This window comes from Pelobates fuscus, chromosome 13 (genome assembly GCF_036172605.1).
Source record: "Pelobates fuscus isolate aPelFus1 chromosome 13, aPelFus1.pri, whole genome shotgun sequence".
Taxonomy (NCBI): domain Eukaryota; kingdom Metazoa; phylum Chordata; class Amphibia; order Anura; family Pelobatidae; genus Pelobates; species Pelobates fuscus.
The window spans coordinates 43,981,508-44,008,933 of NC_086329.1; the positions used below are offsets into that span (position 1 = coordinate 43,981,508).

The following is a 27,426-nucleotide window of genomic DNA, read 5'->3' on the forward strand; positions in this document are numbered from 1 at the left end:
CTCGGTGTTTCCAGGTCTCCCAGTGTCTGTGTCCACATGTGTCCTAGTGTCTGTGTCCCCTAGTGTCTGTGTCCCCATTTGTCCCCTAGTGTCTGTGTCCCCTAGTGTCTCAGTGTCCCCATGTGTCCCCTAGTGTCTCAGTGTCCCCATGTGCCCCTGCTGCCTTTCCCCCCATCCCTCTCTTACCTGAGCTATAGAGCTGCTGTCTGGACTCTGTGCTGTGTTGCTGCTCCCCCACGGATAAGTAAGTAGTAGAGAGTGGCAGGGATATGCTGTAACTTCCTATCCCTGCCCCTCTGCACACACAGTGACCCCTACTGGCCGGTGCTGGTATTGCAGAGTAATCTCCATTTATTCTGAGAAAAATACCTGCATTTGTATAGCCGGTATTTACTGCAATACTGGCACAGCCAGGCAGCCTCAAATACCAGTCAGGTGGCAAACCAGTAAAATACCAGTCAGGTGGCAAACCTAAGAGTAGTGTGTGTAAAAAAAAAAAAAAAAAAAAGAAAACATTTTTTTTTTTTTTTTTTTAAATGGGCCTATTCCATGGGCCTGGGCCTGGAGCTGCAGCTCCATCAGCCCCTATGTTAATCCGGCCCTGCTTAATACCACTACAGTTCCTCTGCAGAAGATTATATCCACATTTCCAGGACATTGCATATATAACATCTGTCCATGCTTACCAAAGCTGGTCTTATATAAAGGATTGGAAGAATGACAAGAAAATATTGAAATAGAAAACACATGAAACACGGAATACATTGCAAAAACTAAATTTATTTATTTGACAAAATGCACTGTTAATTTATTTTTTTAAGAGGTCTGCTTAAAAGCTTCAAACTAAATATCAGGGCACAATTTCCCTACTCAGTGCAAACTTTTCTATCTACAGATTTACACCTTGTGGTCCAAACCAGAATATATTCCAGATCTTTATGTTACAAATAAGGTAATTTCATTTACAAGGGATTTACATAATCACCAGACTATTTTATATTGCATCGTTATCTTGATGACCTACTGGACAAACTGTGATATAAAATATTGATTAAATAAGTCTACAATATAGGGTGATAGATGTAAGCAGACAGAAATTAGTAGCGGCGCCCGCCAGAACCCAGGTGAGAAGTGAAACCGCTACTAAATGGTTTACTATTTACAATGGGGTCACTTCTGGCACCTTAACCTTGGAGTTATCCTTTAAGGGCAGAGGAGATCTATAAAGATTTTTATTTACTTGAATATGTGAAGCATTCTCCTTAATATTTGCTTTGTCCAGTATGTCTTCAAGAGTGCTAAAATGTTAGAATTAATGAGAATGGATCACAAAGTGCAGAACAGTTAATAAAATGACCAACAAAAATAATGTAATACTTTGCTAAAGAATTAATGAAGCAGTACTTTGAAAACCATTTATATATTTTTTTTAAAAATGGGATTTTAACTTACCGTACCCATTAATTGTTTTCTTCAGAGTCAATAGTGGCTAATGCCCTGATATACCTTTGGTGCCTCTTGGCCATGTATAGTCTCACGCTGTCATCTGACAACTAGTTCACTACTAGCAGAGGATGAGAATACTATGAGCACATCTGAGAAATCCTCATAACTATATTAAAGATCACAGGAGAGGAAAATCTTTAACCAGCTATAACCTATATATAAATAAAACAAACTTCTCTCTGGTAGCCCCAGCTGGTACATTAAAAAGGGATGCCAAAAGCCACGACAAAATAGATGACAAAATGTTGATGTACAGCTGTCTATCAATCAGTGTGGCAGTAATGAGCTTCATGAGCATCGTGGACATTAGCTAGGTAGAACATATGACAAAAAGTCTGCCTTACAAATTAGTTCTAATGATGCAGCATGGAAGATGTAAAAGAAGAATCCACAGCTTTAGTGGAATAAAACATACATAAAAAGGGCAAGACCTGACCTGTTGATAAGTAAGCCCAGTTAACGGCCATGGGCAATCAATGGGAAATTATGCAATCTCACTCTGTACCCTCATTGGCTGTGAGCAAAAATAAATCATGCTTAACCAGGACAAGGCATTGATCTTAGAAATGCATTATTTAACAGATGGACATAAAAACTGGTACACGATGCAGCTGTGTGAAAGTTATAATATGTCAGTTGGAGCCGGATCAGCTTCAGCCATTGAACCTCATTCAACACAATAGCTTTCTCTAGCTAGTGATGCCTAGCTGCATAAGAAATTAAAAAAAAAAAAACCTTACTTGTTCATCTCTTAAGTACACATGTACAACTAAGTCAGACATCACTATCTCCCTGGAGACAGGGATACTGCAGGTTAAAGGCTTGAACAGTTTTTACAAAACTGTGAAACGGGTTTTAGATAAATAGCAGCTCTAGAAAAGCTGTAATTGTCTTATCGAGCAATTCTATTATATGAGAATTAAACTATGGCTTGAGGATGCACTACCTAACCAATAAACCCCTGATAGACAGGAGTTTATAGGATAGGATCAGACACCTTAGACAAAATGCTTCTGTGTCTACCCTGATCCTGGTCATGAAGCAATTGTCAGTCTGCATGGAGAGTGCAGAGGTCCTGTCTACTTTGTCCCATTAATGACGATGAGCCATCTTTCCAGAATATTTTAGTCTCTTTATATGTAGATTACCACTTGAATAAATTGAATTGACTTGTTTACATGCAAATATCAAAACACACAGTAGAATCTACATTACTAATTGAAAGATCCACAATTGCCCCTAACTAAGGCCTCAATTTAATATTGTTAGATATGCTTTTCAAATGATTTGATATTTTGGATAAAGTTTTGACTGGATTTAATATTCTGAAAAATATTTTACTTTTGTAATAGTTAGATTTTTTTTTAAATATACATTAGATATATATTTTTTATATTTTAATATGTAGCAAAAATCATTTAAAAGTGTATTCAAAATATTAAATTATTTGGAAACTTTATCTAACAATATTAAATCAAGGCCTAAATCTGACAGTTAACGTTATAGAAATGCTTCTGCATTTCATCAGCAGTTTTATCTGTTTGAAAGGAGACTCCCTGGAAACCTTTCAAAGAATCGGACTATGGAAAAACATGGATTTACGTAAATTTGTTCAGTGTCAGGGCAATGGTCAAATGTCTCACTCTGAATGGTTGAAGTCTCTGGCGAAGGGATACAGGTTAATTATTCTTTAAATCTATACGGTTCCTTGCTGTCTCTTATCAGCTAAATAATGGGAGCTATCTAATGTTAAACACCATGTGTGTTCTCTGCACTACCTGTCAATGTTATCTGGTAGCAATTATCATCCGTGCATGCACAGTCACGATTAAATCATAGCAAAATGCTGCTTCAGCTCTTCAATCAGGCGCCGAGTTTCCACGTGATCAGGGAAGGCTGCTTCAGATTTCTGTGCTGCAATGTAACTGCTCTGAAGATCTCCAATCTGCAAGACACATGGTCAATTCACTTCAAGGTACATAAAATCCGGACCAATCAAATTATTTGAGCGTTAAATGGCATGAGATCTAGATATTATCTCAAGGTAACTGATGAAAGTGGAGGTTTGGAGAACGTGCCATTGTGTGCGCCTTGGTACAGAATTTATAGTTTTGAGACCTGAGTGGGGACTAACCGAATGGCAAGCTATTGAGGTGTCTCTGAGTTTTCACTATCATAGTTTATATATATTTTTTAAAGATTTATATTTGTCAGAAGAGGATTGAGATGAGATGGTTTACTTCCTGGAGTGCCCACTTGAAAACAGTTGTATAACGAATATCACTGAGAAGAGAGGTATAAACAAACCAAAAAACTAATGCACACCTTTCCAAGGAATTAAACCAGCAGTGGCAAGAGGGAGAAAAACACCCCTGTAGTTTATCCTTTCCCCACAGTCTAGAATTTAGAATATTCCGCCCAAATCTACATCAAAATAGGTACTTAAAAGCACGAAGAACAATATTGTTAAATATAATCCTATACCATCTAGAAAACTATGCACTCACAAAGGAAAAGAAGAAACAGAGCATATGTCCCACTTTTGAGTATGTTCCATTCATCACTCCACTTCTATAATTCCAGCTTTTACATCAACATTACATATAAATGTAAAATGGAATAACATAAGGGCAAAACCATATAATGTTATTCACATATTTTATGTATAAATACATTTCTAATGAACATAAAAAAAAAAAGTCAATGTAGTATATCACCACTACCAGTGGTTGGTCTTAAGTCTCTGGATTCTCTTGTAACCTGGTCCTCTGACACCACACGGTGTGGGTGAAATAAAAACAATAAACAAAATAAAAATCTCAGTAACTCTACGTTTTTCTTTCATATTGCACGAAGTTCCTCAGGCCACAAATGTGAAATCTAAATCTCCCCTTTTAAATGTCCGCAACTGCGCAAACATTCACTGTTCAGAAAAGCTGCCGAGGATCCCGGCTACTGTCACATTATTTATCGTCAACCTGCACTCCGCGTCTTGGAATCCATGTGTTCCAAGATTGAAATGTCACACTTTTTTTTTTTATTACATATTAATGATTTTTTTTATTTTTTTTTATGCCAGGAATGCATGGCTGCAATAGACAACTCTCTTTTTGTCAGGGTCTTACCTGAGTTGGGAGTCTGTAGCGCAGATATGTTGCTCACCCTTGCAGATAGCCACAGGCCGAGGTGGTCAGGTAAGAATTCACCTGGCCTGTGGGTCTGTGCACGGGGGCTGTGCAGGATGCAGTACCAAATACGCAGGACAGGCAAGGACTGAACCAGCAGGATAGTCGAGGGATAGCCGAGGTCAAAGGATGCCAGAGGTCAGGAACAACGAGGAGTAGCCGAAGTCAAGGGATGCCAGAGGTCAGAATAAACGAGTCAGAAGCCGGGGTCAATAATACAAAGTAGATAAACAGGAGCACTGGTACAAACAGGAACACAAGATCAAAGACTTGACCCTAAACACAGGGCGAGGCTGGGTTTAAATACCCTGCTGATGACCGATCAGAGTCAGGTGAGACACAGCCAAGTCAAGGTGCAGCCCCCGGTGTAGTAGCCATGCCAGGATGAACAGGACCGGAATCAGTAGTCTCTGTATAAAGCTGCTGTGGCTCAGAGGTAGCAAGCAGGACCAGGACTGATAAGTTCCCCGGTTCAAGTCCCCTGTTGGGAACTCCAGGAGCGACCACGTCTGGCTGTCTGTCTAACAGGTGAGAACCCTGACAGTACCCCCCCCTTTAAAAACGACCTCTGGGCGTAAGTAGGTCCTCCATTGAAATAATACACCTCTCCAGGGTCACTATCAGAATCCAATGAATCCCCATAGTCAAAGTCCTCAGCGTGGAATCCCTTAATAGCTTGGGATTTCCCAGTACCAGCTTCTGGTACGGCTGAAGAGCTGTCCAGGTTTTTTAGGTTCCGGGTACAGGTGGCAAGCACTTCCACAACTTCGGCAGGAACAGTGTTCGTAGCTAACAATGCTTTTTCGAACACTTCAAGGTCTTCTTTACGGACCGTAGTGCCATTAGAAGCAATGGCACAATCCATAGGTAAATCCTTTTCAGGTGGGCAGGAAGTAGCGGTGGTACCACAGGAAGTAACTTCGGCAGTAGATGCAGACGGCTCTGGGCCAGAAGGTGTAGTTTTTGCCATGGAAGCCAAGCATGGGCAAGAATAACTGCTCCCTTGTAGCTTTTTAGGCTGATATGCGGTGTACACTGGACGAAGGAAATTATTACCCAGTCGGAGAGCTGGAGGTCTAGGAGGGCGAACAGGACAAAGCGTGATGAAATGCCCTTTTTCTCCACAGTAATAACACAGACCATGGCTTCTCCTTCGGTCCCTTTCCCTGGGTGTGACTTTGCAGTGGACAAGTCCCAATTGCATAGGTTCTTCAGGGTCAAGTGGAACACAGGATATCTCTGGAGTTTTCCTGGGAACTGGATCATAAGGAGGCATCACTGGGGTGTAGTGATGGTACTCGGTTCCTTGGTTAGGTAGACTCCGCGATTTTTTAGTAGGTGGAGCTGGCTTGGGCATAGTGGTCTTGCATTGTGAGTCCATAGCAGTAATAAAGGATTCCCAGCTGACAAGGACAGGACTCTTCGTCTGCAACATTTGGTGAGCCCAAACTTTGATGCGTCCAGACAACAGGTTGATAGCCGCTCTGACCCTGATGAATTCTGTGGCATAAGTTCGAGGCTTTAAAGAAAACAACACCTCGCAATCCATCTTGAATGACTGAAAGGACGTGCAGCTACCATCAAATCTGTCGGGCATGATGACAAACGGTTCCGGATAAGCTGGTTCCGGGGCTGGATGTACTGCGCCTTTAAGAAATAAAATTTCTTGCTGCAGCTCCGAAACAGTCTGGGCCAGGCTGGACACTTGCTGGAGTAAGGGTGAGCACATCTCTGCGGACTCCATATTGGTCAAGTCTTTTGTCAGGGTCTTACCTGAGTTGGGAGTCTGTAGCGCAGATATGTTGCTCACCCTTGCAGATAGCCACAGGCCGAGGTGGTCAGGTAAGAATTCACCTGGCCTGTGGGTCTGTGCACGGGGGCTGTGCAGGATGCAGTACCAAATACGCAGGACAGGCAAGGACTGAACCAGCAGGATAGTCGAGGGATAGCCGAGGTCAAAGGATGCCAGAGGTCAGGAACAACGAGGAGTAGCCGAAGTCAAGGGATTCCAGAGGTCAGAATAAACGAGTCAGAAGCCGGGGTCAATAATACAAAGTAGATAAACAGGAGCACTGGTACAAACAGGAACACAAGATCAAAGACTTGACCCTGAGCACAGGGCGAGGCTGGGTTTAAATACCCTGCTGATGACCGATCAGAGTCAGGTGAGACACAGCCAAGTCAAGGTGCAGCCCCCGGTGTAGTAGCCATGCCAGGATGAACAGGACCGGAATCAGTAGTCTCTGTATAAAGCTGCTGTGGCTCAGAGGTAGCAAGCAGGACCAGGACTGATAAGTTCCCCGGTTCAAGTCCCCTGTTGGGAACTCCAGGAGCGACCACGTCTGGCTGTCTGTCTAACAGGTGAGAACCCTGACACTTTTATAGGAAGTGATACTTTGTTTTGTGGCTCAATTCGGTATTAAGTTATGTAAACTACTTTTATGTGGGAGTTTGTTTTGTTTTCTATCTTGTCCTAAAACAATATTAAAACAAATTCTCAGTGTCCGTTCCAATGGCCAATCAATGATGGAATACAAATGAAGACGTTATACAACCTCACTGGAACGCACACAATTGAGGTTTCATACTTTGCAATACAAAAATTAGGAAAGTGGAAAGCAGATGTGAAGATAGGAAGGATCCACGACAGATTGGCAGAACAGTCATTGTTGGCATGGATGCAGACATTTAAAAACGGTCAGCGGGAGATTTAGATATTACATATCTGTTCCCTGAGGGAGTGCATGCAATGTGAAGTGTGGTTACAGTGGTTTATATTGTATTTTATTGCTTTCAATCAGATCCACGTACCTTGTGGAGGCAGAGGACTAGGATTCCGGAGACATGAGCCCTAACCATTGGAGTGGTGATACACTATATTGTTTTTATTGTAAGTGCATGTATGCATTAAAAAGGTGTGAATATCACTATATGGCTTTGCACTATGCTTTTAATAATGTGAATGTGAAAGCTTGAATGAAAGATGGAGAGTGACACGCAGAACATACACACATGTGGATGATACGCGGTTTCTTTTCCTTGGTGAGTGCATAATATATAGATTAGATAAGGATTGCATTAAACAATATTATTCTAAGTGCAAACCATCTTTTGTCATCTTTGGTCATAGTTTTTTTTTGTTTAAACACGGATAGTCCTCCTCTCCTGAGGGCAGTCCCTGAACTCCTTTCAGTTAGCAATAATATTTAATGTTCTTCCACAAAGCCGACTCTCTACCATCTCATTTGTTTTTCCTGTTCCCCGTATCCTGATAAGGAGGCACAGTATGAAGAGGCTAGTCCAACTGTTTTTGTCAAGGGCTCAACTTTCTCAGCTGGACGTTTGAACATATCATTGCAGATAATAGATAATCAGAATAGTTGGACTAGTTAGCCCGACAGAATAGTATAGTGTTCACTACCAATGTTAAAGTTGCTTTCCATGGCTGTTTTATTTTCTTGTTATGCATATAAAACCTTGGAAAGTATGTACTCATTAATGCCTTAAGGTAAGCTTTGTTTGCCTTACTAAATGGCGGACTAATGAATAATTGTAAAACTGCACGCTACGTAAACCAATGTGAGATGTGAGATGTGAGATATGGGCTATGGTGTAAGCCTCGATTCAAATGCTATGTTTCTTAACATCTGTCAATGCAAAAAATAAAGAATTAATCATAAATAAATAAATAAAACCCTGAAAATAGAGGAAGAGTCTCAGATCAGTAGACACTGTCCAGATGTGGAACATGAAACCCACTTTTCTTGACTGCAGGAGAAAGTCAAGAAAACTTCCTAAAAGTGCACACGTGAGCTAATCATACCCTGCTCTGCATGCATGAGCTGTGTTCTCATGTCCCTTTAATAAATCACATGGATTCTATGATCTGATCAAACAGCGGATTTGTTACTGGTCCTGTAACAAACAAACCCACCTTGTTCCCGATAATAAGGAGAAAATCTACTCACCTTGTCTGACAGAGAAGCAAAGTTAAAATGTGGCTCATACATGTGGGGAGCCAGAGCTGCGGCTGTCTGCAGTAGGGCTCGGGCCTAAATTTGAGAAAATGACACGTTAACCAAGGACCCTGTATAAGAGGTACTGCATGTTGACATAAAAAAACTACCAGAGAAACTAACAAATTTATTGAGGAAAAAAATATATTAAAAGATAAACTTCGTAATTTCGGTTCCAATAAAATAAGTTTAATAATATTTGAAAATAAATGATGCAATTTGCTTAACTCTGTCAGTGCTAGACCAATGCTCTATTCACCAGTCTCTCAAACCAATACAGTTTAAAAGCAGTAAGCCATGCTCTTTACAGGAAGAAAATAATGGCTAAACGAAATGAAAAACCAAATTACTTGCCTGTTCAAGGTGATTTTTGCGCATCTCCAACACTGCCAGGTTATTATAGGCTTCAGCATGGTCGTTATTGTTGGCTAAAGTCAGCTTGAAGCACTGATACGCCAAATTCAGATCGCCTATGCCCTGGAAAAATAATGAAGCTTTTATATCCTTAAAATTCATGTACTTTCATATAAAAAAAAAAGTAACTATATACGTAACCAATATCTAGCTTAAACCATAGGTACAGAAAGAACATAAACTCTCGGAGAATCCAAATACCAAAATAAGTCCGGGAAGAAAACAGCAATGCACTAAAAAAAGATTGTAACATGTTGAGGAGTGGGCTTTCAGTTTTTTTCAAGATCCTCAGGGTATACCAATAAATATTGAGTTTGTGTAACATTTCCTCTGAGGATAAAGTCATGGAGACATAATATAAATTATCAAATCTCAAATTGACTAATAGCCGAGTGGGCTATATTTTATAGAGCTACTTTTTATCACTGCATCGTCTTCATTGGAGGACAAACATAAATGTTATTTATGCATGTGTTGTGAAGAGAGGGGAAACGTTGGTAGAGTGAAACATTAGTCAAGGAACCATCCACACAATACATCTCCAGCTCACAGCAGGCCTACAGTTAGTTATACCTCTCTAGCTCACGGTGCCTATCTAGCCAATATTACATCCAACTTATGGTAACTCACTTGTTTATATAAGATCCAGTCTACGGTGCCTTTCAAGTTCATATTAGACCTAGCTCACAGTACCTTTCTTGCTCATATTAGATCTAGTTCACAGTGGCTTTCTTGCTGCAATACATCCACCTCACAGTGCCTGTCTAGCACGTTAGTCCAGTTCATGTTTCCTCTCTAGCTCCTGTTCAATCAGCTCATGGTACCTTCCTAGGTCATGTACAATCCACCTCATTGTGCTCTTCTAGTAATGTTAAAAATATGACCTAGAAGGCACCATGAGCTGGGTGTCTTTCTAGGTCATAGTCAATCCTACTCATGGTGTCTCTCTAACTCATACACGATCCAGCTCATGGTGTCTCTCTAACTCATACACGATTCAGCGTATGGTGTCTCTCTAACCCATACACGATCCAGCTCATGGTGCCTCTCTAACTCATACACGATCCAGCTCATGGTGCCTCTCTAACTCATACACGATCCAGCTCATGGTGCCTCTCTAACTCATACACGATCCAGCTCATGGTGCCTCTCTAACTCATACACGATCCAGCTCATGGTGCCTCTCTAACTCATACACGATCCAGCTCATGGTGCCTCTCTAACTCATACACGATCCAGCTCATGGTGCCTCTCTAACTCATACACGATCCAGCTCATGGTGCCTCTCTAACTCATACACGATCCAGCTCATGGTGCCTCTCTAACTCATACACGATCCAGCTCACGGTGCCTCTCTAACTCATACACGATCCAGCTCACGGTGCCTCTCTAACTCATACACGATCCAGCTCACGGTGCCTCTCTAACTCATACACGATCCAGCTCATGGTGCCTCTCTAACTCATACACGATCCAGCTCATGGTGCCTCTCTAACTCATACACGATCCAGCTCATGGTGCCTCTCTAACTCATACACGATCCAGCTCATGGTGCCTCTCTAACTCATACACGATCCAGCTCATGGTGCCTCTCTAACTCATACACGATCCAGCTCATGGTGCCTCTCTAGTTCATACACGATCCAGCTCATGGTGCATCTCTAACTCATACACGATCCAGCTCATGGTGCCTCTCTAGTTCATACACGATCCAGCTCATGGTGCATCTCTAACTCAAACTCGATCCAGCTCATGGTGCATCTCTAATTCATACTTGATCCAGCTCATGGTGCATATCTAACTCACATTAAATCCAGTTTATATTGCCTTTCTAGCTCACATTAGATCCAGTTTGTGCTGCCTTTCTAACTCATTAGTTCCAGCTCTCAGTGCCATGCTAGCTCATATTCGATCAGACTCCTGGTTAGTTTCTAGCTCACATTAGATCCGGACCATGGCGCCTTCCTGGCTCATATGGAGTCTAACTTATAGTACCTCTCTGGCTAATATTAGATGCATCTCCTGGTGCTGCTTTGGCTTATATTAGGTGCAGCTTAAAGGGAAACTCCAGTGCCAGGAAAACAGTCCCTCTCCCTCCCACCCACCAATCCCCAGTTACTGAAGGGGTGAAAACCTCTTCAGTCACTTACCTGAGGCAGCGGCGACGCTCTAGCACAGATAATCTGTGCTACAAACCAGGAAGTGCAATAATTACACTTGCAGGGTTAGGAGTAGTGGGAGTTGGCACTCCAATGAGCAGAAGTGGTCTGGGTGCCTGGAATGTCCCTTTAAGGCGCATTTTTAACTCATATTAGATCCAGCCAGGGCCGGCCTTAGGCATTTGGGCGCCCTGTGCAAAAAATCTTCACAGCGCCCCCCCTTCCCGTCCCCCCCTCCCCCACTCCTTACCCCTTCCCACACACCCTGTCACACACACACGCAGACAGTCACACACACACACGCGCAGACTGTCACACACACACGCGCAGACAGTCACACACACACGCGCAGACAGTCACACACACACGCGCAGACAGTCACACACACACGCGCAGACAGTCTCACACACGCGCAGACAGTCTCACACACGCGCAGACAGTCTCACACACGCGCAGACAGTCTCACACACACACGCGCAGACAGTCTCACACACACACACACACACACAGCCAAACAGACACACACACACTCACTAACAGACAAACACACTCACAGACACACACTAACAGACACACACTAACAGACACAGACACACACTAACATACACACACACACACACACACACACACACTAACAGACACACACTAACATACACACACACACACACACACACTAACATACACACACACACACTAACAGACTCACACACACACTAACAGACACACACTAACATACACTAACAGACACACACACTCACCCACATTAACACATTTTTTTACATTTATTTAGACCCCCCCCCCCCAGCCTCCTTACCTTTGGGAATGCTGGGGGGGGTTCTTCCTCCCTGGTGGTCCAGTGGCTGCTGGGCAGTCGGGCGGCGCTGGCGGGCGGCTGGCGAGGGAGCACTTCCTCTGAGCTGTATGCTCAGCTCCCTCGCGCGCCGCAGAGTGAGGCTGGGAGCCGGAATATGATGTCATATCCCGGCTCCCAGCCTCACTCTGCGGCGCGCGAGGGAGCTGAGCATACAGCTCAGAGGAAGTGCTCCCTCGCCAGCCGCCCGCCAGCGCCGCCCGACCGCCCAGCAGCCAGGCATGTCTGTTAGCCGCAAGGCTAACAAGACATTTGCCTTGGGCATTTGGGGGCGGCTTTTTTTGCCGCCCCCTGGAAAATGCCGCCCAAGGCAAATGTCTTGTTAGCATTGCGGCTAACAGACATGCCGTGTGAGCTATGCGGCCGCAGGGCGCCCCCTGCACCATGGAGCCCTGTGCGGCCGCACAGCTCGCACACCCCTAAGGCCGGCCCTGGATCCAGCTCATGACTTTGTAGTGAATATAATACTCACCTCATGATGCCTTTCTAGTGAATATTAGATTCAGCTCATGGTAGGTCTCTTGCACATGATAGGTTTCCAATTCCCTGCACCAATCTAGGTCATGGTGGCTTTCTATGTCAGGATCATTCTCTAAGTCACTGGAGCCTTTCACACTCTGCATCTCTATGTCCAATTACAATGTGTTTAAAATACAACCCGTGAATCTTTTATCTGCTTTTTTCCCCCTGGTAATATACATACCACAGCCACATGCCCAAGATTGTACCACACTTCAGCTGCTTCGTCTTCATTCTCAGCCAACGACAAAGCTCGCTCAAAGGATGTCAGAATCATGTCATACTGCTGGGCATAGAAGCAGCAAAGCCCAAGGTTATTAAATAGCTGGCAGTTGTAGACACCCATTTGCAGAAGGCGCCTACATGTAGAGCAAAAAATAAACTTTAGTTTCAAATAATATTTCAGAAAGTGGGAGAATTCCAAGACGTGTTTAATTTAGGATTTCTTCCATTTAATAGGCATAGTTAAAATTACACTATGGTCGCCAGAACAGCTACGTCTTATTGTATTTGTTCTGGTGAGTATAATCATTCCCTTCAGGCTTTTTGCAGTGTTTACTTTACAGCCTAGGTATACCTCCACTGGTCACTAATCAGATGGCTGCTAGAGGTGCTTCCTGTTGCACAGTGAGCAGCACTGACATTCGGTGTTTCCACCCTCTGAATGAAGACACTGAACTTTCCTCATAGAGATGCATTGATTCAATGCATCTCTATGAGGAGATACTGATTGGCCAGGGCAGCATTTGGCTCTGCCTCTTGCCCCACCCCCTTGGCAATATCAGCCAAAATATCTACTTAGTCAACAGAGCTAGAATGATGACGCAACAATAATACAATCACCTGTAAAAGCGCAGAGCAATCTCCGGCTGATCAGTGTAGAAGTGGTTGCTCCCAATACAAGCTATGGCTTCCACATTACTATTGTCCTGTTTGAGAACCTCTTTGTAGTACTCGGAAGCAGATTTGATGTCGTCCATTTCCTAGACACAGGGACATACCCATGTAAAATAATGCATTCTCTTTCAATAGGGAATTGTTACTTCCCTGCAATTTTAATATTAGGTTTAAGTAACCCCTATATTACATAAATATGTATTGATGAGGTATTGAACAAATTACAGATCAGTACATGAAAAAGGTTAAACAATTTATAGGTGGACAACTCTTAGAGCTCTTTTGGTAGAGTGCAAGGTCCTCCCCCATGTGCAGACACCTGAAGATGCTTTATTACAACAGCGTGAAACTGGCACACCTGGATGTTCCACTTGGGCTCTATTGACCCCTTTGTGCCCAGACAGCACCTATTTTGAGTGTGCTATTTCTGGACTGTAAAGTGGTGTTTTCTTGCCAATAGACTTCAGGGATTTATGGTTTATTTTTATAGCTTTCAATTAACCATTTTCTTTCCTTCTGGTAATCAATCAGGGATATTCTGCCCTATTATAGAACCTTAAGAAAAGTGTGTGATAGAATATATCAAACTATATTTTGGTGCAAGATCCCTTCTTGCACATGTCTGCTTTCAGAGGTCTAGAAATTAACATGGCTAAAGTGTATAGACCAAGTTTTAGTGAACGGACCTAAAATACAAAAGGGTCCATGCACCTGTAAGAAGCTGGGGGGGGAAATAAACATGCAAGAAAAGTGTTTGTTGAAAAAGCGTGTATTCATAGACACAAATAACATCCAGTGTTTCTTTAGGTTTTTTTGCAGGCTTTTTTGTTTTTCCCTCATGTATTGGCCCATAGGCCCTCTTGTATTTTAGGTTAATTCACAAAACTTATGGAAATTAAGTTTTTATACATTTTCGAGAAGATGTAAGAAAGTACAAGAAAGATAAAATAAGTAAACAATAACTCTCAGTTATCCGGATTGTCAGAAAGAGACAGACAGCTCTTTAGGTAATTTACATTTGTTCAGACCACACAGAGTCTCCATGCGGGGTAAATCATACAGGATATAACAGTCATATATATATTTAAAAATAAGTTCGACACTCAATGGTCTTGAGGTCCGGGAAATCCCTGGGACCCTGAGACGTCGTGGGCACCACCTTCTGCAATTTACATTTATCTATAGTGAAGGATAGAAAAAGCGGGAAAAAAAATACAAGAACACATTGGGAGTGCCACCCACAACGCCCGGAGAGCCAGCGATCACCCATCCCCGTCCTCCCCCCTCTCAAGACACAAAGCCGCCCGGAGATTCTGGACTGTGATTTTGTATTTATGCCATTAACCTTATGGCCCAATGTGTCTTGTTTCATAATATCGCAAGTGTAGTCTGCACCTTAGGATGGTAGGACATAATTAAAGCTAGCTCTTTCCTCTTGAGTGATAAGAGGGTGGTTCTTTTCAACATGGATTCCGATCATATAGTCTTAGTTAATCTTAATTATATTTTGAGTAAAATCCAGAAGCGTCTGTCTTGTTACTGTGGCTGTATAGCTATTACTGAGTGTATTTCAAGATTTATAGTTCTTAACCATACCCCACTTGTCAACTCCTCTACCAGCTACTCATACCCTACGGGTCTTCCCCACATCCTGCTCCTAATAAATTGTGTCTCTCATCCTTTCACGCGTGTGCTTAGGATGATATATTGTCCATCCCTGACATAAGTAGTTAAATTGTAGGGGGAATAAAAAGCTATAAGAACAGGTAGTCTTAGGGAAGTTGAACAAAAGATTAGAGAGAATAAGTGAGAAGGCGTCCAGGTTGCCCACTAACACCCTCAGGTGGTGGCATGAGTGTCCCCAATGAGAGTGCCTTGTGCCAAATATGAACAGGGGCCCCATTGTTCAGTATGTTTCTCCTTGTATCCCAGTAGGTCTGCTTGAATAGCTTCTGCGGATTGGATTTCCACTACCTTTATCAGCTATTGTTCTATGTTCGGGGCCTGGTATCAACAATTTAGCAGCATTGAGCAGGTGTCATAAGATAGATTTTTTTCATAACTAGATAGAGTTGTCAAGTGCAAAGCATGGCGCTTCCTCAAAAATGTTATCTCCTCTATTTTTTTTCCAAAAGAGTCTGATACCAGGGCAATCCCACCAAATATGCCGTAAAGAACCTGTTTCTAACTCACATCTCCAACAGGTGTCCGATATCATAGAAAATATTCTGTGTAGCAAGATGGGGGTACGATACCAAAGAGATATCAGTTTATAATTAATTTCTTGAATTTTCGTGCTAATCGAGCTCTTCCATTGCAGTATGAGGATTTTTCTCCATTGTGTGTCTGATAAAGTTGAGGCCGTGAGATGCTCCCATCTTGACTTAAATAAGTTTCTTGACTCCAAGTTTCCTACCAATAGGTGTTGATAGGGACCTCTGTATACTCAAGTAAAAAATGCTTCAGTTGGGTATATCTGAATACTTGCATGTGGGTCTGGGCTCCCATATTGCCGACTATTTTCCTTAATGGCATAGATGCATCTTGATCTAGAAAGGACCAGGCAGATCCCATTAAATGTTAGTGGGATGAGTGGGCTCGGTTTCTGGGATAGATGTTTTTCTTCACGTAAAGAATCCCATGTTCTCATTGTTTAGAGGATAGGGGGAATCATTATCCTGTGGAGTCGATACAGCCTTCACTCGATGCCGCACTCTCGCTATAATGACCTGGTTCTTACGGTTTATCTAGAGTCACCCATAATTTATCAGTGGGAGCTGAATGCCATTCCTTAATTCTTTGTAGAACTGTGGCCATTCACTAAAACTTAGTCTGTACACTTTAGCCATGTTATTTTAATTTTGTAATAAACCTGAACCAGCAAAGAGTTGTCTCCTGAACATTTTCCCTTGGATATCTCAGTGTGCGGTTTTCTGTATTTTACCTACTGACAAATTGTTTTGGAAACTATGGAAACAGCATTAAAGGCTGAGGTATTTCTAAAAAAAATTCTCTTTCATTCAAGCTCTATCATTATTTTTTTCCCCAAAATTTGGGGTAGCAGCACTATTTGTTAACTTAAAAATAATATGCACCCAACCTCATGAATCCGGGCCACTGCACATAGGAGGTTCACTTCTTTAGGAAATCTGTCCAATCCTTGTTTAAAAAGAGAGAGAGCAGTCAGGGGCTGATCCATCCGTATGTAGACCTGTCAAATAAAGAATAAGATGGTTTACACTTCTTTGACATGTAGCTTTAAAAATGGCATTTGGTCCAGCTGTGACTATTTATTAAAATGGATTTACTTCCTGTCCTGGTGTACGGATATGGCACTAACACCATATTGGGAGCCTCCTAGTAAAATGTTACTTTTGGATACCCATTGAGGTGAAAGTTGGGTGCCCTGTGTACTGCATGTGTATTAAGCCATGCAAATTGGTCTTGGCTACTGTGAAAGAAGCACTGAATTAATTAGATGCATCAAAACACAGTTCTGACCGAGTATATTTGGGTAAACATTGAAATAGATAATGGTTGTGTCACTAAAGCTCTGTTGCAGTTTGTGAATAGACTTTTAGTATGTGTATTTAATTTAGTAGGCAGAAGCTGTCAATTAATGATGTATTATGTAAGAAACTGGAGATAACCAGAAACATCAGCTTCCTGACTTGGCAAATTCAGATTGCACACTTAGTGACTGGAGACCCCTCACTAATGTGGCCTAGAAACCATATTGATTAAAGGGACACTATAGTCACCTGAACAACTTTAGCTTAATGAAGCAGTTTTGGTGTATAGAACATGCCCCTGCAGCCTCACTGCTCAATCCTCTGCCATTTAGGAGTTAAATCCCTTTGTTTATGAACCCTAGTCACACCTCCCTGCATGTGACTTGCACAGCCTTCCATAAACACTTCCTGTAAAGAGAGCCCTATTTAGGCTTTCTTTATTGCAAGTTCTGTTTAATTAAGATCTTATCCCCTGCTATGTTAATAGCTTGCTAGACCCCGCAAGAGCCTCCTGTATGTGATTAAAGTTACATTTAAAGATTGAGATCCAATTATTTAAGGTAAATTACATCTGTTTAAAAGTGAAACCAGTTATTTTTTTCATGCAGGCTCTGTCAATCATAGCCAGGGGAGGTGTGGCTTGGGCTGCATAAACAGAAACAAAGTGATTTAACTCCTAAATGACAGTGAATTGAGCAGTGAACTTGCAGGGGAATGATCTATACACTAAAACTGCTTTATTTAGCTAAAGTAATTTAGGTGACTATAGTGTTCCTTTAAATTGTTTAATTCAATTGCCAAACCCTTGCATGAGCCATGGTAACCATATATTCTAATTTTGTAGCGGTAGTATGTATCACCTATATGCAAAGTTGCTCTAGCTATGGAACTGTATTAGCCACACCCAGGGCTTGAGCCCACTTATAATTATAATAAGCCCTACCCTGGCCTCTCCCCATACTTCACTCATTAACATATCTCTTGACACAATCACAGTTATTACAGACACACACAGACATGCACAAAGCCGCAGACAGGAACGCACAAGCAAACACAGAAAGGCAATGTTTGCTATTTGAAATTCGTTCTGCTAGTCACGTAAAGCAAATTCAGATGCTGCAGCAATATTTGCACTTGCAACTAATTGTGTTTGGGCATCTTGTTAAATGTCAGTCAAACCTCTATATACTTTGGCTAATTCTGCTATTTACAATTAGCCAAATTGCAACTAAAATCCCGTTACAATTTGGTCAATCTCTTGATAAAACCGAGATGTAATTTGACTAATAACTAAAAGCCTTCCCAACCCAAAATAAGCCACCTCATCACACCACATTTACATTACTGGAATCATTTATTTATTTTTTTAACCTCATAGCAGGGACGTTCTGCTGGCTTTTGATTTGCATTCAGCTGAGATCACAGGTAAATAACTGGGACGCATTTGAGTCAAAGCTGTTTAAATTTGGTTGATAAAGTTCACCTTAAAACTGTGTTTTCTATCAGCTGATTTGAAATGGAGTCAAATAAAAGTGGAAAAATTTGTCAAATAGAGACGTAGTACTTTGTGAATGAACCGAAACATTAACGTCTCTACAGAAAGCATTTAAAAGTGGCACAATAATCAAACAAATGTGCCTGCTCAGGAAATTATATTTTTGTAAAAAAAATAAATAAATAAAAGAGATGCTTTAAATAGTACTGTTCCTCTGTGATATGTACTATAGGACAAGAAATAAGCTCACTGAAGGAAATATTACACTACTAGTGGTACATTTTTGGAGTCTTACTAAATGTGTCAGTTCCCCTTACATCAAAAAACCAAATACAGGTCAGATTAAAGTCACATTTCCTCAAATATTATAATTGTAATAATAAATCACCCTGATAAAAAGAGAAACCAGTTGCAGACAAAAATATCCCAATGCAAATAAAATGCTGGCTCCAGAAAGCATGTTACATATTACTCTTATTAATTGCTCTAGCTGTTGTAAAAAGTTGCAATACAGCACAGAGGCTTAATTTTGCAGGCAGTGATGGTGAACATTTTTTAGCTGAGTGCCTAAACCGCAATACAAACCAACTTTTTTTATTGAAAGTGCCAACACGGCAATTAAATACGACAATTCTACACACTGACACTCACCGATACACAGGCACTCACAGATACACACACACATACTCACATACATACTCACATACATACACACATTAACTGACAGACACACACACACACTGACATACATACAAACATTAACTGACAGACATACTCATACACATTTACTCCAACACTCACAAATTACTATAATTATTTTTTATTTTAATTTAACTCCACCCAGCCTTCATGGGAGAACTGGAGTGGATTCCTCACCTGGGGTCCAGTGGGGCTGCTTGTGCTGCTGGACAGGCAGGCAGGGGGCGAACTGAAAGAGTAGGCGGCGAGGGAGCTCTGATCTTACTGCTCAGCTCCCTTGCGCGCCGCTTAGTGATGCCGGGAGAGCTGGTCTGATGTCAGGCTCCAGCACTTCCTCGCTGCAAGCCTGCAATAGAAGCTGCCACCCGACTTGTGGGGGGCCCAAAGGTGGCAAGATGGCCAGCTATTGGGCCCCCCAGGACACAAGGCTAACAAGGTAGCCTTGCATTGAATATACTGCTGGGCACCCTACCGCCAACCTATGGCCGCGTGCCCACAGAGAGGGCTCTGCGTGCCAGCTTTTGCACACGTGCCATAGGTTCGCCATCACTGATCTAGGGCAATGATTGGCTTCAGCATTCAATTAAGACATTTGTGTATAGACACAGTGCAGAGTGCCTCATGGTGCAGAATTAATGGCTGCTGACATCTTCGAGAGCCCTACTAGGTCCTTGCTTTCAGCTAAATGGCAGCAGTTAATTCTAATACCAGAGAGACATTAAGCAGAGGGCACTATCTGCAGGGAGATGGTTGGGCACATTCCTCAGTGCATTCAGTACAATATTCAAAATATCTGCATGATCTTTGGCTGGCAAAACATCATGAATGATACTAAATTATTGGACAAATCTTTATTAAATATATACACAAGAGTTTCATTTCTATTTCAGATGTAACACTGAACAATCTCAATATATCAATAGCCGTTTACAAATTAAACCAAGTTAGCAAGCACTAGATCTGTAAAGAGAAAGAGGCTTAAAGGGTTACTCTAACCAAAAACAACAGCGTAACCCTTACGGCCATGACCCCCACCAAAGTAAATAAAAAAATTAAAAAAATACAATAAAAAGACAGGCCAATTTCTCACTGCGACCCGACCCTCCTCTGGTGATGCCACTCTCCCAAACTGCAGGGAGAAGAATATCAGGCAGTAGAGGCTGCGAGGAGGACTTGGACAGCAACTAAATCTTTGCCGCCATGGCGTGTCTGTCGCTAGTATGCAATGCATGATGACAACGGAAGCCAAACATACACAAAATTAACATTAGCTAGCCTGAAATTCTTGTTGCCTAAGGACACTGCAACAGGTAAAGTTACACCTCCAGCAGAAAAGAGCTTTAAGTCTGTATGTGCAGAGTTTCAAATGGATATGTTGCACATACAAACTGCCAGCACCATGCTTTAATGCTTGCCTTAAAGCGGCACTGTCATGCCGAATTCCGTTTTTTTTTTAACCCCCCTCCCGCCTCAACTACATCCAATCGACCCCCTAGTCATCCCCAAATGCCCCTATGCCCCCCACATTACCTATTTTTTATTCTTTATTTTCTGCCCCGATCTATATTCAGGGCGCCGCCATCTTTGTGTGGGTAGGTGAAGTCCCTGTGGGACACGTCATCTACCCACACTACACAGACTGTGAGATTCCCGCACATGCCCAGTGAAACATCTGGACATGCGAACGGGAATTTCATCTATTCATTCATTCATCAGACAGACGAATGAATGAATAGAAAAAAATCAGACGAACAAACTAACACTGTGTATCAGTGTTCGTTTGTTCGATCAGTTTATTACAAGGAGGGAGCTACCGGCGTGCAGCTCCCTCCTTGTAATATGTAAAGACAGAAGCGGTGGGGAGCTGTGCTCCCCACCACTTCATAAGCCCCCCAGGTCCCCTCCTCACTCTATGGGGGTCAATATGACCCCCATAATAGCACAAGGGAGATTAAAATCTCCCCAATGCCCCTACTCGCTATATCGCGAGTAGGGGCATGTCCACTAAACAGTGAGCAGCCTGTGGCTGCTCACTGTAAAAAAAAAAAGGGTAATAAGGGGGGGACGGGGGACCTACTGTCCTCCCCTGCCGGCCCCCACCCCTGGACGGCGGGTGGGGGCCATAATGGGAATGAGGGGGGACCTACTGTCCTCCCCTCAGGCCCCCACCCCTGGGCGGCGGGTGGGGGCCATAATAGTAATAAGGGGGGGGGGGACCTACTGTCCTCCACCCCCCGGCCCCCACCCCTGGGCGGCGGGTGGGGGCCATAATAGTAATAGGGGGGGGGACCTACTGTCCCCCCCCTGGCCCCCACCCCTGGGCGGCGGGTGGGGGCCATAATAGTAATAAGGGGGGGGGGACCTACTGTCCTCCACCCCCCGGCCCCCACCCCTGGGCGGCGGGTGGGGGCCATAATAGTAATAGGGAGGGGGGGGGACCTACTGTCCTCCAGCCCCCGGCCCCCACCCTTGGGCGGCGGGTGGGGGCCCTAATGGAAAAAAGGGGGGGACCAACTGTCCTCCCCCCCCGGCCCCCACCCCTGGGCGGCGGGTGGGGGCCATAATAGTAATAAGGGGGGGGGGGGATCTACTGTCCTACCCCCCCCCCGGCCCCCACCCCTGGGCGGCGGGTGGGGGCCATAACGATAATGGGGGGGACCTACTGTCCTCCCCCCGCCCCCACCCCTGGGCGGCGGGTGGGGGCACTAAGTAAATTCCCCCCCCCCCCATCAAGGTGACTAGGGGTGCCCAAGCCCCTAGTCACCCACCCCCCACCCAAATAAAAAATGCCCCTACCTACCCCCCTCACCCTAAAAAATAGTGAGGGGGGAATAAAATTGCTAACCTGTAAAGTAAAATTAAACTTACCATTCGACGTCTTCTTTTTTCTAAAATCTTCATTTTTCAGCCCCAAAAAAGACCAAATAAAAAACCATCATAGCCGTCGAACTAAAAATAAAATAAAAAACACGAGCAACAGGTTAGCAATTTTATTCCCCCCTCACTATTTTTTAGGGTGAGGGGGTAGGTAGGGGCATTTTTTATTTGGGTGGGGGGTGGGGGGTGGGTGACTAGGGGCTTGGGCACCCCTAGTCACCTTGATGGGGGGGGGAATTTACTTAGTGCCCCCACCCGCCGCCCAGGGGTGGGGGCCGGGGGGGGGGGGCAGTAGGTCTCCCCCCCCCCCCCTTATTACTATGATGGCCCCCACCCGCCGCCCAGGGGTGGGGGCCGGGGGGGGGGGAGGACAGTAGGTCCCCCCCCTCTTATTACTATGATGGCCCCCACCCGCCGCCCAGGGGTGGGGGCCGGGGGGGGAGGACAGTAGGTCCCCCCCCCCCTCTTATTACCATTATGGTCCCCACCCGCCGGCCAGGGGTGGGGGCCGGGGGGGGGGAGGACAGTAGGTCCCCCCCCCCCTACTACTATTATGGCCCCCACCCGCCGCCCAGGGGTGGGGGCCTGGGGGGGGGAGGACAGTAGGTCCCCCCCCCTATTACTATTATGGCCCCCACCCGCCGGCCAGGGGTGGGGGCCGGGGGGGAGGACAGTAGGTCCCCCCCCTACTACTATTATGGCCCCCACCCGCCGCCCAGGGGTGGGGGCCAGGGGGGGGAGGACAGTAGGTCCCCCCCCTCTTATTACCATTATGGCCCCCACCCGCCGGCCAGGGGTGGGGGCCAGGGGGGAGGACAGTAGGTCCCCCCCCCCACTACTATTATGGCCCCCACCCGCCGCCCAGGGGTGGGGGCCGGGGGGGAGGACAGTAGGTCCCCCCCCCCCCTTTATTACCATTGTGGCCCCCACCCGCCGCCCAGGGGTGGGGGCCGGGGGGGAGGACAGTAGGTCCCCCCCCCCTCATTATCTTTATGGCCCCCACCCACCGCTCAGGGGTGGGGGCCGGGGGGGGGACAATAGGTCTCCCTCCCTTATTTTACTTTACGGCCCCCACCCGTCATTTAGGGGTGGGGGGCAATATTTTTTTTTTTTTTTCTACAGTGAGCAGCCACAGGCTGCTCACTGCTTACTAGACATGCCCCTACTCGCGGTATAGCGAGTAGGGGCATATTATTTACTAATACCAAGTCATTTTTACTTGGTGTTAGTAAATTTGGCTGAAAGACCAGTTTAGGTCTTTCAGCCTTTTAGTAGATAGCTCCCTGATACCGTGGGAATTAGGGAGTTATCTACTAAGCGGCTGTAAGATGCAGCCACAGCAATGAATAGGATCGGAGTTTCATTCATTTGAATGAAATTCCGATCCGAACAAAGTACCGAATTGCATCCTAACACCAATGGAGAAACAGTGCTCATTCTGTTAGGATGCAATTCGGCAGTTTTGCCGGCGTTCTGTCTAAGTGACAGGACGTTCGGCAATACTGACAAGAAGCATTGTGGGAACAGGGAGGAAAGCTAGGGATCATGGGAAAATTGCTCTGACCAGCGGAAATGAAGCACACTTTGCTCCTCCGCTGGTCAGAGCTGGTCAAGCGGAGGAATCCTCCATAAGACAGAGTCCCTACTTTGTCTTATGATTTTAAAGAAAACTAAAGAAGACAGGAAGAAAAGAATAACAGATCCCGAGAGAGGGGGAGGAGAGGAAGAGATTGAGGAAAGGTAAGTTCGGCATGACAGTGCCGCTTTAATATTCTACTTACCCAATCGTACCTAAAAACACTGATTTCCAGGCCTAGGTTACTGAACGAAAATGGGTACTCTCCTTTAATGCTAGCAAAGCATCAGGGCATATGTAGTCTACAACATCTGGAGTGCCGAGCACTGCTTATCCCCAGTTTAGAAAAAAATCTCCAACTCTGTTATAGACAGAGCTTTAGTCTAAATTTAGCAATTTGGTCTTTAATGGAAATACCACACTGAATCCTCTTTAATGGAACTGCATCTCAGAATTGCAGGCCTAAATAATATGTTTATACATGTCCCATTTAATGTACTAGTCTTGCGCACACACACACACACACACAAAAAAAAAACCTAAACAAACAAAACACATACACCCCATTTTCCATTTGTTCACTTACTTTTCCCAAATACAGGAATATGTCCACCATGTCTTGGTGAGTCAGAGCAGATTTAAACTGTTTCTCAGCTTCCCGGTATAACCCAAGCCTTTACAGAAAAATGACAAGCCATGAGTATAAAACCATGAGGATTGAAATTTATCATGCATCTCATTTCATAACTAACTGACTCTGGTTTTGTCAGAGACACTACAGATGTTTAAAATGCAATTGGATAAATACTTGCAAAAACATAACATACAGGGATATCATTTCTAATTAGTGGGGTAATAGCTGCTTGATCCAAGGAGACATCTGACTGCTATTTTGGGGTCAAGAAGGAATTTTTTCCTAGTTTGTTGCAAAATTGGAAGTGCTACAGACTAGGTTTTTTGCCTTCTTTTGGATCAACTGCAAAAATATGAGAGGAAGCCTGAACTTGATGGACGCAAGTCTCTTTTCAGCTATGTAACTATTGCTATTCCACTGAGTGGATCGGTTCGGGTCGGTACGCTATTTTGAGTGTTTCCATTATGAAAGTGGCCCATACAACCGAACTGAAACGCACCATTCCGGGTCCTCCTTCAGATGTAGGGCCATAGGGATTGGTACGGTATGGTTAGGGTGGAGCTACTAACGTCACACTATACAATCCATTGATTGGCAGACAGGAAAACGTCAATGCTCACGACAAATGACACGCTAGGGATTTTTCCTAAACCCCGCATGGCCCCTGAAGGTCTGACTTGCAGTGGAAATGCTCACCTGAATAGGCTGGACCTTTCTAACGCTTCCAAACTGTACCGCCCCGAACCGTTCCGCTCAGTGGAAACGATGCATTAGTAACCCTGTCCTACACAAAGATACAACACATGTATTTTATATAGAGTTATAGCCAGTTGCTACAAAGGGAGCACACAGCAAGAAGATTCCACTGTTTTCCAAGGTGACTGCTCCACTTTTAGAACACTACCTCTGTGCACCTATCTATGTAGTTCCAGGAGATTGTAACTCTTGAGGTTGCAAAAGAGGATCACATTCCTCATAAATGAGTTCAATATTTTAAAATGCAAACAATATCAGAGAACACACTGTCTGTCATATTATTCCTTCATGAAATCTCACAACTGGAGTTATTAAATCCACCAGGTTTTCCTGGAAACACACAATTTAATGTCTACATCATATGAATTCTACTTATAGGTCAACAGTTCTAATTCATGAAGTGATATGCATAAAGAAAAATAGGGTGAGATTTACAACTGTAGACGTCATGTGTAATGGACATTAATCCAAGGGGATTCATGTTTGTCATAGGTTACAGTGGTCTTAACGACAGAATATGGGAAATACGGGATATTGATTTTCTCAGCACATCAGGCACTGAGATGTGTGTTTAAGGGTCACTCCAGACCCCTAAACAACTTTCGCTTGCTGAAAAGCTTTGTGTGCTAAGAGTGTGTCCTCTTTTTTCATTTTGCAAAAAGTACAGATTTCAATAGAAACGGACACTTCTATAAGTTAAAGGGACACTATAGTCACCTGAACAACTTCAGCAGCCTCTCTCATGTAAACACTGTATTTTCAGAGCACCTGCCAAGTCTTCTCACTGAGCTGCATTGGAAGTCTGTGATTGGACAGCCACAGAAAGTCTGGGTGGGGTTAGAAGGGGAGGGCTTGCAAAGCCAGCAGGCAAGAGAAATGCAGTTTTTGCAAGCTGTTTTTAGGTATACCCCCAGTAAAAATATGCAGAATGAAATACATGCAAGTTTTCATTTGGGGCATATCTACTAAACAGTGATTTTCATTCATTTTTTTTTTTATTTGGATAAAGACGTCTACCTTTAAAATTCCCTAGGTAAGCAAAACATAACCACAAGGAGTTAAATGCACATGTACCTGTAATAGCATTTCCCAAGCTGAACTTTCCACCACCAGTCCTTGAACTGTGCATGCTCAGTAGCCTGTGCTGCAAGCTCCAGGGCCTGACGATAAAACAAGGCATCTTTAACAAGGAGAATATAAGCTATTTTTTTTAATATACACTTTTACACTTCCATAAGGGGCTGAAAGAGATACAAATTTAAATTAAAACGCATAATTGGCCGAACTTAAAAGCTGTATCCTCATAGGCTGCTTGTTGCTATTAGGCAAATCGGAATTCAGGTAATTCTAATTATGGTCAGAGACCAGAAAATGCACGGTTTAGCATAAACTATTGCTGGCCCCTGATGTACAATAAAATGAGTTTATAAGTATTAAACATAAAAACACAACAACAACAAAAAAAACCAACTAGAATTTAACATGAAATCACTATTATCTCATTAAGTGTCTGTCTATCTATATCTGCCTCCAATTTTAGCACAATAAAAAAAAAATAATAATAAAAAAAAATGACACCGGGTACTACACAAAGTTCCCATGGTTTAGGAAAGAGAACAAGGTAAGCACATGAGGGGCCAATCATACACTTGCTTTTCAAAGGAAATTATTTGTGTAAAATATAGTTTTAGGTCTGAAATGTAGTAAAGTCTTACATTTTTCACGTCATTTTCATGATGGAAGATGTACTCGAATAATGTCTGAAAAACAAGATTAAAGAGAGTTAAGTAAAATGAAATGTCATCTTAAGTTTGCTATAATATATTATAAAAACAATGCAGCAGTCTATGGGCACAGGGGGGCAAACCAAAGACAGAACTTTAAATGCAGGAGGAATTTGCACAGTGTGGGGGGTAATTTAATCTTTAATAGATTTCAACAAGTGTAAATTCTTGCCCCGATGCACTCAGTCTACTAGTTAAATAGTGAGATGTGGTAAGTATACAAGGGAGTTACAAACTTCAGGTTGAAGTAGCATGTCTGGAGAAATACCTGTCCCACATGTCGCAATTTCTTTGCCAACTAGTCAACATTAATGAATAATGTAATAACCCTTGTCTTTAACCCCTTAAGGACCAAACATCTGGAATAAAAGGGAATCATGACATGTACCACATGTCATGTGTCCTTAAGTGGTTAAAAGTGGCAATGTCGCTTTTGTGGTTTTCATAAAAAGGTAAAATTTCGTGAAGGATTTGATTTTTGGCAAAAGTTGTCAATAGGCAAAGCTTCCACTGCCACATGCTACCA

General features: G+C 43.4%; 1 protein-coding gene across 2 annotated transcripts in view; it reads right to left on the bottom strand.

Annotated features, from left to right (window-relative positions):
- Nucleotides 1-760: 760 nt before the first annotated feature.
- The window catches only part of TTC8 (tetratricopeptide repeat domain 8), an 86,433-nt gene continuing 59,767 nt past the window's right edge, over nucleotides 761-27,426 (bottom strand). For both annotated transcript variants that reach the window (XM_063440387.1, XM_063440386.1), the window contains 9 exons: nucleotides 26,832-26,876; nucleotides 26,191-26,276; nucleotides 24,313-24,400; nucleotides 16,668-16,778; nucleotides 13,514-13,653; nucleotides 12,855-13,029; nucleotides 9,062-9,184; nucleotides 8,660-8,743; nucleotides 761-3,451 (listed from right to left, as the gene is read on the bottom strand). In XM_063440387.1, the coding sequence (XP_063296457.1) occupies nucleotides 3,335-3,451; nucleotides 8,660-8,743; nucleotides 9,062-9,184; nucleotides 12,855-13,029; nucleotides 13,514-13,653; nucleotides 16,668-16,778; nucleotides 24,313-24,400; nucleotides 26,191-26,276; nucleotides 26,832-26,876 (969 nt within the window). In that variant the 3' untranslated portion in view covers nucleotides 761-3,334. The remainder of the gene's footprint in view (nucleotides 3,452-8,659; nucleotides 8,744-9,061; nucleotides 9,185-12,854; nucleotides 13,030-13,513; nucleotides 13,654-16,667; nucleotides 16,779-24,312; nucleotides 24,401-26,190; nucleotides 26,277-26,831; nucleotides 26,877-27,426) is intronic.